The 10,816-nt window shown below is 46.1% G+C and overlaps 1 protein-coding gene across 2 annotated transcripts in view; it reads left to right on the top strand.

The window, feature by feature from the left end:
* PTDSS1 (phosphatidylserine synthase 1) overlaps window positions 1–5,729 on the top strand; it is a 59,532-nt gene extending 53,803 nt beyond the window's left edge. Inside the window, exons 11-13 of one of the 2 annotated variants that reach the window (XM_006916666.3) lie at window positions 1,843–1,911; window positions 2,643–2,712; window positions 4,622–5,729. In XM_006916666.3, the coding sequence (XP_006916728.1) occupies window positions 1,843–1,911; window positions 2,643–2,712; window positions 4,622–4,731 (249 nt within the window). In that variant the 3' untranslated portion in view covers window positions 4,732–5,729. The remainder of the gene's footprint in view (window positions 1–1,842; window positions 1,912–2,642; window positions 2,713–4,621) is intronic. The other variant, XM_006916667.3, reaches the window with a different exon arrangement.
* Window positions 5,730–10,816: the final 5,087 nt, after the last annotated feature.

Below are 10,816 nucleotides of genomic sequence, written 5' to 3'. Positions count from 1 at the left end.
CATGCCATGAAAACAGTACATTTAATGTGGGTGGTGTATGCTAGAAGTCTGAGTATGTACTAGAGTGTGGTCAAGGTCAGAAGTCGTTTTCATTTTCTAATTTTGATATATTTATTCGTTGCCTAATTTTTTCGATGGGGGCTATGAATCCTTTTCCTTTAAATCCCTAATGCATAGACAGATGCATGTGAACTAGTGGTCCTCTGTGTTTCGTGTTATCTCTCCACCATGTTGCTATTCCCACTTCAATGACATGAAAGGAGAAGGCCAGCCTGAGCATCTGGACTCTTTTTTTGACACTTACGATGATGCTGTTCCCCCAGCAGACACTGAGTAAATATCCTTGACTTAAAGGAGCTGGGCCAGAGCTAGACTGGCAGCCACAGTGCTGAGAATTTCCAGCCTTTCGTCCAGACTGGGCCGTGCAGCACAGACGAGCGGGTATTGGCTGTTCCCGTGATGCTTTTCTTTCTTTGGGACTGGATGAGTGGATGGATAGTTGAATGGATAGAGATGTGAGGCTATATAGACAAAGTCAGTACTTATCTCGATAGCTGTCCTTAAACCTTGTATCCAGGAATATCAAGACACCTGTGTTCTGGCTCCAGTTTCGCCATGTACTTGCATGTGTCCTTGAAAGGGCCATTTTGTTTTTTTCTTCTGTGAAGTTGAAATTAATGATCTCTGTGGCGACCCTTTTAGATCTACAGTTATGATTCTTATAAAGAATGAAAAATTTTTTATGCCTATTCCCACGGTTGGCGTATGGCGATAGGTCCTCAATAGGATATACAGTGCAGCAGATAGAGGTTAGACAGTGAGGATGGTGTGGTACAGATGGGTTCCTAAAGCAAGGCATTCTGAAGAAGTTTAGCTTTGGAACAGGCGGTCGTTTTGTTTTGATCGGCATACACTCAGGAAGCTGAGGCCTGGCTGAAGGACCTGGCGGGGAGTCCTCTGTCCTTGCTCCCGTCACATGCTCTCCCTCTCTAGCTTGGTGCTCGGTCTCGGTGGCCAGGAACTTTTCCCCAGCATGTTTTTAGACTTTGGGTTCACATAGAGTCTATTCTGTCCTTAGATTAGAGTATAACTTAGGGTGCGGTGCAGGGCGGGTAGGGATGCTGGTGGGGAAGGAGAGGTTATCTCTGCCCTGTCCCCATGGACCACACCCTTCTCGTTTTACTCAGGGACTTACAAGGCATATTTATTTTTTGTTTACTTTCCTTAAGAAAAACAAAAGCAACCAGAACCAGAGTCAGAGGGGGGTCCCTGAGACTAAAAAGCAGTAAAAAGGCAGTCCCAAGCCAGGCCAGTAGTGGCCAGCTGTGTTCTGCAGCCGACACAGTGGGCGTTTGTCCCGAATGCCCTCCAGCCCCACTGTGACCCCAGACTGAATGAAACTGCTTTTTCATTCAGAAATCCTCTTTCCCACAGAAGCTGACGAACTGAGTCCTTATAATTCTCCCTAGTGATGGAAGGAGAGGATGGGCCGTGAAACCAGAAATTACAGTAGAGAATCCCGTATGTCCTCTTGAGCAGAACCTGCGAAGCCGTTTAGAAAATGCATCCCATTTATCCCACCTCTAAACATGATCTTCTGTTCTGATAGGAGAGTCACAGGTAGAACTCATCATAACTCTTCTTGTCGAAAGCTTTGGGGATGCTCCCCCAACTCATGGGGCTCATCTCTGCCACATCCAGCCATTTTTTGACCAACGTCCTAGGAAAGATGACAGAAACGCATCAAGCTGTCTTGTGTGAATTCCCATTGAAACCCTGAAGTTCTGGGAAACAGAATTTGTGCAACATCATTTATTAAATGTGCTGGTTTTTCTCTTCCAGGCTTTCACCACCTTCCTGTGTCTGTACGGCATGGTGTGGTATGCAGAGCACTATGGTCACCGGGAAAAGGTATGGGAGGGAAGGCAGAGATGGCTTTTATTTAAAGTAATCACATCTGGCTTAGAGCTTTAACTCAGAGCATAGTCACATGGGAATATGCTGGGTCGGCATGTGAGAGCTGGGCTTCAGTCCTCGCCATGTAGAAACTTAACCAGTTCAAAATTCGTTCCCTATCAGTTGCTGTCCATGCTTGTGATTGCCCTGTTCAATAAGTTGCAGTATTTATTCTCTTTTTGTAAGGAGTTTAAAACTTAATTATTTAAACAAAATTGTGGAGAGAGCCCTGGACTAGTTTTTGGAAGGCTGGGTCTTATTCCCGGCCCTTCCAACTTTGCGCAGGCCTCTTCCTGTGCCCCATCCTGGGGCCCCATCGCAAAATGCCTGCCCCGCCCACCTCTTAGTGAACATGAGTATTAAAGTGGAAAATAGATGTGTGCAGGCTTAATATGCTGTAGCAGTCTTGTCAACTGTAATTTTTAAGTAAAAATAACAGCTTCCATCCTTTATTTATACCTCGAGTCTAAGGAACTAAAGTACTTTCTAGAAGGTTTATTCTGCATCCTCCGGAGATAGCCTTGGTTTTGTAACTGAGAACCATAAGCATGAGGAAGTTCTGTCACTTGGTGGTGGTGACCCCCCAGACCAGGAGAGGCAGGGACAGAGCTTCTCACTTGTTTGCCTGCCCCCTGCCTCCTGGGGAGTCCTTGAAATTCCATCACTAAGCCTGCCTTTCTCCCTAGACCTACTCAGAGTGTGAAGATGGCACCTACAGTCCAGATATCTCCTGGCCTCACGGGAAAGGTACAAAAGGTATCTCTCTTGTTCGTTGTTTAAGATTTAACTGGGCCCTCTCCATTCTGAGGCCCAATAAGGAAATTTAGGATCAGTATTTCTCTTCTGTATGATGATAAATGTGTATTTTAAAGGGTCTCAAACCTACTCATCCCATGGCTCCTTTTACTTATTAAGAAACATTCAAAATGTTTTCAGGATCTGCCCAAAACACTTGTTTCGTAAGAAGAGGCCCCATGGACTTCTGCCTTTTCTGAGACAGGAAGACGTCTCCAGCACCCCGATGGGAGTGTTCTCCCTCTTGTCTTTTATGAGTGAAAAGAGTTAGGAGGAATTGTGTGCCAGGAAGAAAAACCTTTTAAAGAGGTGTATTGATTTAATCACATTTATTCAAGAGGCAGACCAGTATGAGAGGGATTTCAGTCACGTAGTTAGGGCTACTGACCTTTCAAGGAGCATTTGGGAAAGACTTGGGGCCACCTGGTTATTTTAAATTAGGCACATGGAATAATGACACTGAGGAGGCTCCACTAGACAGCAGTTTCTTGCCAGTTCTTAGGGGCCGATTGGAAGGCTTAACGAAGGGAGAGAATGAAGACTGCGAGGGACCGTGAATTCTAGCTCATAGAGTTGCTCAGAGACACAGTGGGCTTAGGAAGAGAAAAGCACTAGAGTTGTATGTAAGTTGTTCTCCTGAGTTCTGGGGTCAAGCTTTTTAGAGCTCTCCCTGGGAAAATGCTAGCGTACACTCTGCTGAGTTGCCACTCACCCTCTTTGAGATGGTTTCTTCTGAGTCAAGGAGTGGATCAGCAGCCTGTTTCAGAATGCTGATAGAAGTGGGCGGAGGGCTTCCTCAGAGCACCCTGATCCGTATCCATCTCTTTACGGATCAGTCCTTGTACTTCCGGGCACTTCTGCATTGAAAAGACTAAAAGAAATAATCAGTGGTAGAGATATATTTCGATGAAAGGTAGATAGAATAGTAAAAAAGAAAAGAAAATCTTCGGAGTGATAAAAGAATCTCTTGGACAGTGGAGACCGAAACTGAGAACATTTTTTAGTGACTGTCTTGGGTGGAGGTTTCCTCTGGGGCTGGGGGCTAGATCTGAGTCCACGGTCAGACAACCTCTTGGCTCGGCTGCTTAGGCCAGAGTTTGGCCATGTACTTAACCTAAAAACAAAACCAACCTAAGCCTTACACACCTCTAGCTGGAATGCTCACCCCTCCTCCAGCTCCCCGATGCCTGCTGATTGTTCCACACTCGGCCAATAAAAGAGGTGTTTCTCTGAGCTCCCAAACAAATGATATGGTATGGTAAATGACGTTATCCCTGTAGACTGAACATTTTGAGGGCATGTGACGTCTTCAGTGTGTGGCACCAGCATTGTCTTCATGAGCAGTCAGGGCCTGATTTGTACAAGTGGCCTCCAGGTCAAATGACAGAGGGCATGTGACTCCTTAATTTTGTAAAGTCAAGCAGCCTTTCCAATTTAAGGATTTAGAAACTATGGTGTGTAGCGGGTCAAGGTGTGGAAACCTAAGTAACGCATCCTTTGATCGTGAGCGTAGACTTGACATCAGGTTTTCACTGTCACTTCTTTGTGCTTTGATTTCATTTGTACCCTCTCTTCTGGTTCCCATCACCACGACCGTGATACTTCTTCCACAGTGTGAGTAGAAAAATTCTTCAGGGCCCTCCCAGACTACGCGGAGCCATCGCCCTGCATACCCAGGCACCTGCTGCTCTAGTTCAGTGCTGGGGTTTCTGTGCCTCGTCTTAATTTATTAATGAGGCCACTAGGTGGAGCGCAAGTATCAGTGGAAGAGCCTGTTCTTCGCATGCAGGCCTGGGGCGGCTGGGCAAGGAGAGTCATGAATCTGAGTGAGCCCACAGTGATGGAGGTGTGTTCTGATTCCTTTGGCCAGGTTCTGAAGACAGCCCACCCAAGCATCCAGGCAACAACGAAAGCCATTCTTCCAGAAGAAGGAATCGACATTCCAAGTCAAAAGTCACCAACGGAGTTGGAAAGAAATGAAAGACCCTGGTTAATCAAAGATGTTCCAGAGAGTGCCTAGAACTGAGAGGGAAGCAGGATCGTTTGGACCTCCCTGCTAGGAGGTTAAAAGATCCAGTGCAAACGGAAGAGGAGAGGCTTTGAGGAGGGGTCATTATGTGAAGGTGTCAGTCTCGTTTCCCACAGACCCAGCCACATCAGGCAGGCAATGCCAGGGTCCTTTGCCATTGTGGGGTCTCTTCTAACGTCAGCACTTGGCATGCAGTCACCAGTAGCAGTACAGTGTGTTCGAAGGAAAAGGTAGCTATTTACTCACAGTTGCCAAAAGCAGCTTTGTGCTTGCGTTTATTGTGGATACATGTTAAACATCTTTATTCGGACAGGCCATTAACTGTACGGTTAATGGACTGGTCACCAGTTGTTTTTTTTTTTTTGGGTTTTTTTTTTTTTTTTAATGAATCTGCCTTTCCATTCGATTGGTTTACATTCAGGCCACTTTTCTGTCTTTATTTCATTGTTGTTATTTGTTTTTAAGTTAGAATGCTTAAAAGCCCTCAGAAGCCACTGCTGAAATAGACTTGGGGAATGCTCCCTTCTCTTCCAGAAAAAGAAAGGAGAGAGCTTTTGTGTTACCTCATCCCCTGTTTAGGACCTTAAGCCACAGTGGCTGTAAACCACTTAGGAAAGCTTAGCTACCCACGTAGGACCCTGGGCTTCAGACAAGAACCTTTTCGGTGCCAACCCGAATGTCATTGTCTAGACCGACCCACAGTGCGCAGGAAACCTGCTCGAGAGGCGGCGCACACCGCGGCTTCTCCCCCAGCCAGGTGCCTTTCACACTTCATTTGTGTTCCTTCCATGGTGTGTTGCTGACATTGTCTTTTAGTCCCGTGTGAGGTGCTGGCGAGTATTTACCTTTCACCCATGCCATGCTGTAGAATGTTTACCCTGATGGTTGGTCAGCTCTGATGGCTCCCTGTTTTAAATAAAACAATTCACATTAAAGCCTGTCAAAGATCTGTCTGTAAAGTGCTCATTTCTCTGCATCTTATCAATATTTTCCACTGTTTGTAAGCATCACTATACTTTTCAAGTGACTTTAGGATAATATGAATGTGTTTATATAGTAAGAAGAAAAAAAGAAAATAATATGTATTTTCAAGTGTTTACCGACACATGTCCTATTTCTTAAACTTCCCAAATAATCAGTAAGAACTGAGCAAGACAGCCAGTGTTTTTGCTATGGTCATGGTTACATCAACCTGTTGGCAAGTGACTGGTACCCAGCTGATTGGCTTATAGACATAAACTTGCTGAAAACAATCCTTCTGTTCCCTCATTTCACAGAGCGCAAAGATTTCGATGTCTTTTTTCCCTTTAAGGAAGTTATTAACCACATAACTGTCATGTTTTTCTTTTTCTGCAAAAGAATTCCAGGGCGAAGGGGTTAAATGAATCCTGCAAGCTGGGGTCACTTCTGTGTCCTGGGCCTCTGGCAGTCACTTGGTTGAGAGCCTCGCGGAGTTGCTCCAGCAGCTGATGAGTCGCTGGTGGAAAAAGATGAGCACACGCTCCGCTGGCGACAAGGGGCCACAGCGCCGAGCTGTCAGGTGCTGTGTGAGCAGCAGCCCCATCTCCCCGGGGAGCACTGCAGAGAGGCACAGAGGCAGTGCTTTCATAAACCCACTACTTTTGCAACCCACCAAAGAGGCCTTTTAAAAACATAGGTTCGGTGTAAATGTTCCGTTACTTTGAAACTCGGTGAGTGTGTGCCGATTCTCCCTGCTTTTTGCTTTCCTGAGCGCTGAGTGCCGTGTACCTCCTGTCCTGTCTGCCTCGACTCACTCCCTGCGCCTGGGCCACTTCCGTGGGAGCGTTTGGCCTCGCCACTTAACACTTCTCCGGTGAATAGCTTGGTCTGGCTGATGAAGCACAGCGCTGTTCTCCCAGGCCAGCAGGGAGGGAGGCACCTGTTCAGCATGTGGTAACTGACTGTCCTGCGGGATCTGTGAAAAGCGAAGTGCACATGAGACAGTTTTTCCTCTGTGGCTTTGTCCAAAACGGTCAGGAATGTCCTCAGATACTTTCCACACCCTTCCTTGGAGTTTAAACTTTCTTTTCTTTTTCCCCTCTCAGTAAGAGCTCTTGACTGCAGTGGTTTCCAAACCAGTGCTTTCCATGACTGGCCAGTCCCACAGCTGCCATTCCTCTGAGGAGCTATGCTATGGGTTTGGCCTACTTTTCCCACCCATTTCTATGGAAATGGACCTCACGCTGATGAAAAGAGAATACATGTTTCAGAGTCCTCATTTAATATCAGAAATTATTTGGTTGCAAATTATTTTACTTTACCATCACAAACTGCCCTCTTAAAAGACACCATTATTTTGGATGTAAAGTGCAAAGAACGTTTTATGTATTTTTCTCAGTAGCGTTGCAGTGACTGTTACTTTTCCCTTTTTGTCATTCTTAGTCTTCTCATGGCCTCTCCCTGCCTTCTGTGTCTGTTTTCACCATTCGTCAAAACCTTGCCCCAACTGCTCCCACAGCAATGCGAGGGCATTTCATTGACCCATTCAGCATTTTGATGACAAAAGACATCCTATAAATGCCAGTCTTATTATCACTAGTACAGCTTCTGTAGTGAGCTCACGAGTAAAGTACTCATCCAGGAGAAATAAAATAAAATTCTTTACCAAGTACATGAGGTGCGGACCTGTTTGTCTTCCCTCCGAAGCTGCCGCACGGCTGTCTATTCACTCGTCAAGGCTCAGCTCAGCCATTGGGTTGAACCCAGTTTTATTTATATAGTGCACTTGGTCAGGCCCTTACGGGGAGAGGTTGGGCAGAGAAAGGAAGGCCAGACGCAGGGTGGAAAAGAACCACGGGAAATCTGACAAGCGAGCACTTCAAACGCGGGGTTTAACTTGAATGCTCTTTAACTTCTGCGTGGTGACTGCTGCAGCATTCCTGGGTTCACCATAATGTTCACCAGGTGGGCTTCATGTGTTACCTTCTTGTTATGAACACTACGGACCAACAGGTAGGCTATTGCAATCTTCAAAATATTCCCTATTTATATGATCATAATCGAGAAGTAAGGCAAGCCAAGACTTCTGTTTATCAGTATTTCATTACGAATCCATCTCTTTCGTGTGTGTCTATCACAAGGGTTAGACGTGAGATTCGCTTCTTTGCAGGGGTCAGCATTAGTAACGGCTCAGACCAATGTGCAGCACTGTCTTGTTGCCAGCCCAACAAGATTTAGATTTTTACAACACTTCGTTTTAGCACATTTTATTCTAAACCTGATGCTGCAACTATCACAGGTGACCTGATGTTACAACCATTACAGATAAAGTTTGCAAAAAAAATTGAACTTCCGTATTATCTTTGCTGCAATAAATACAGCTTTTTCGTTTTGCTCTCCTGTGAAGGAATTATTTATGGATCTCTACTAAAGAAGGGAAAAAATAGTTGGGCATGAATTTTTTTAGTTTGTGAGAATGCTGAATTGTAAAAATCTTCCTTGTTTCCCAAGTTTACTAAAGAGAGCCTTTAATCCATTTCAGAAGTTCATCTGTGACTTGGTCCACCCTGACATTCCCTTTCTCGCTTCTGTTGGGTGGATTTTGAAGCTGATTGTCCTATGAGAAGATGTTTGTTGTCATAATCTAAAACTATCAAGGATTTGCAACAGGGCCAGCAGCTCCAAGCCCTCACAGGGCTAAGCTTAGTTTGTACATTGTGATATTCAGGTCGAAAACTGTCCCTGTGCAGCACACATGGCTGGCTGGAGGGGTGGGTGACAGGCAAGCTTCCTGCCTGCACTGCTGGCAACAGGTACTCCTAAGCTCCATATTATTGTCCTCTTGGAGCAGGGAGACTGGTATTGGCAAATCCATCCCCTTGTTATAAACCCAGTGAGGACAGGGACATCATTCAGAAAATACAATGTGTCTGAAAGTTTTGCCTTCACACCTGATGCAGCCAACCGCCCAGCCTCCTTAGCCATTCTGGGCTCATGCTTGCACCTCTTACGCCCCAGGTGTTAACTATTTTTTCTTTGTTATTTGAATGCTCTGAGGGCCTGCGCGTCGCGGGCACGGTATGTTGCGGGCAGGGTATGTTGCGTGATGGCAGGAAGGTTTTCTCTGCCGCGCTTCCTTCCCCTTCACACAGCCTTCCAGGGCCTCAGCAGCCGGTGTTCCGACAGAGGGCGTGGCCCCTTTCTGGATCCTAAGTAAAGGGGACTTGTGGCTTTACAAACCACAGAAAAAGGTTCATTTGCCTTTAAAAGAAAAATAGAAAAATTTGAGACTAAAAAACCAAAATATTGCATTTCATGTCTTAAGTATACACACAATAGACCTAATTATGGCATCGAGTTGCAGGTAGGGTTTATGTGACAATCTGTACAGGAAAATCGGGACTATAAACATTCCCACTCACCTGACAAAGGGCTATTTGGGTTCATTCTCATCAATCCAACTGCATACATTGTGGAGTGATTAGGTGCTGTATTTTACGGGTGTAACCAGGGAAAGGCTTAAGATCTCCAGCTTTCAAAATATTTAAAATCTCCTACCTTCTCTTATCTGGACCAGGAGCATCAGGTGAGTTCGCTAGGGCCATTGCTAACAAATCTTCCAGACAAAGGCATTCGGAGCACTAGGAGCCTCCGAAAGAGCTCTGCCTGGGGCTCTTGGAATCCTCTCCCTCCTCCGAGTATTCCTAGCAGCCACATTGGCACTTAGCTGGCTTTTCTGGAGAGCCGATTGCCAGGGTGGCATTACAATTTCCAGGGGAAAGGGCATCCCTGACACAGCTCCCTGACACAGCTCCCCTCCCCATCACGTGTCCAGCGCTGTGTGTGTGTGCTTGAATCCGGTGCGGTTGGCTTGTTACCTCCGTTTTCCAGGGTCTTGAGACTTACGAAGAGTTAAATACTTGAACCAGAGCACGCAGCCACTAGGGGGCGTCAGATCAACCCAGGGCCTGATGCTCTCTCCACCCCAGGCTCCTTGCCTTGATCCTTGTGCAGGTGTCTTATGCCCCTTTATCAGACTGGAGCCTGCAGGAACCCTCCCGCACCTCACTCCCACCCAGCCTCAGCAAATGCACGATGACGAGTCCTTGGGGCGCCCAACCCTTTGTCTCCCCTCCCCCTGGAAGGAGACTCGTGTGACTCAGGTCCAGGTGCTCACTTTGTTAGGGATAGCCAAACTCCACGCACTCTCCAGATGTTGGCCCCAGGTGTGATTTGGTTGCTGGGTGGAAGAAATAACTGGTGTCAGCCTTTGGTGTCTCATGCTCCCTTGAAGCAAAGTCCCATCTCTCCATTTGGGTTCTTTTCCTGATGTTTTGACACATCCTGCAAACTGTCGGAAGGCAATTCCTTCAGCCTGTAAAGCTCCCTCTACCCTCAGGAATCTGATTTACGATCTGGCTAGGCCATAAACGTCTGCTCTTCACTTCTGAAAAGTAACAAAGTATGGGAAAGAATGTAAATTATAAATCCTGAATTCCTATGGTCAGCAATAATGTAATGGCTTGAGTTGTTGGTTTTTAAATATGGTATGCATATGGCTTTAATTTCTAAGGGACTGGGTCCCCCCGCCCCAACCACCATACTTCTACGGAGAACAGATAACAGTGAAATGTCCCGCTGAGATAGTGTTTTTCCAAAATAAGAAATAACATTTTTCTGATGACACACTGGCCAAATAGTTTGAAATGCCACTCCGCAGAGAGTGATGGGACAGTGAATGACTGCGACATTTCCACACTCATCAGCCTGCCGATTTAGTTTCGCTCTACTCCAAACCAACCCCTGGCGTTCTCACTTAACAAGCCCCGCCCCCCCCATTTTAATTTTTGAGGAGGAAGTTTTCCTGTAAGATTTTTAAAATTCTCTTCCTGTCCCTCTTAGCAGTCAAGGTTCTGCTCACTAACTGGGAACAGACTTTTCTCTGATGCTGAAAGCAGTAAGGACGGCCACAAAGTCATCCTAAAGGCCAGAGAGCAGCCCGGGTTTGAATTTTCATTCCAGTGGTGGGTCAGCACCACGTTTAGATTTCACAAGCTGAGCAGAAGCAGCTTCTTG

Source organism: Pteropus alecto, unplaced genomic scaffold (assembly GCF_000325575.1).
Source record: "Pteropus alecto unplaced genomic scaffold, ASM32557v1 scaffold164, whole genome shotgun sequence".
Classification (NCBI taxonomy): domain Eukaryota; kingdom Metazoa; phylum Chordata; class Mammalia; order Chiroptera; family Pteropodidae; genus Pteropus; species Pteropus alecto.
This window is presented reverse-complemented; position numbering and strand designations above follow the sequence as displayed.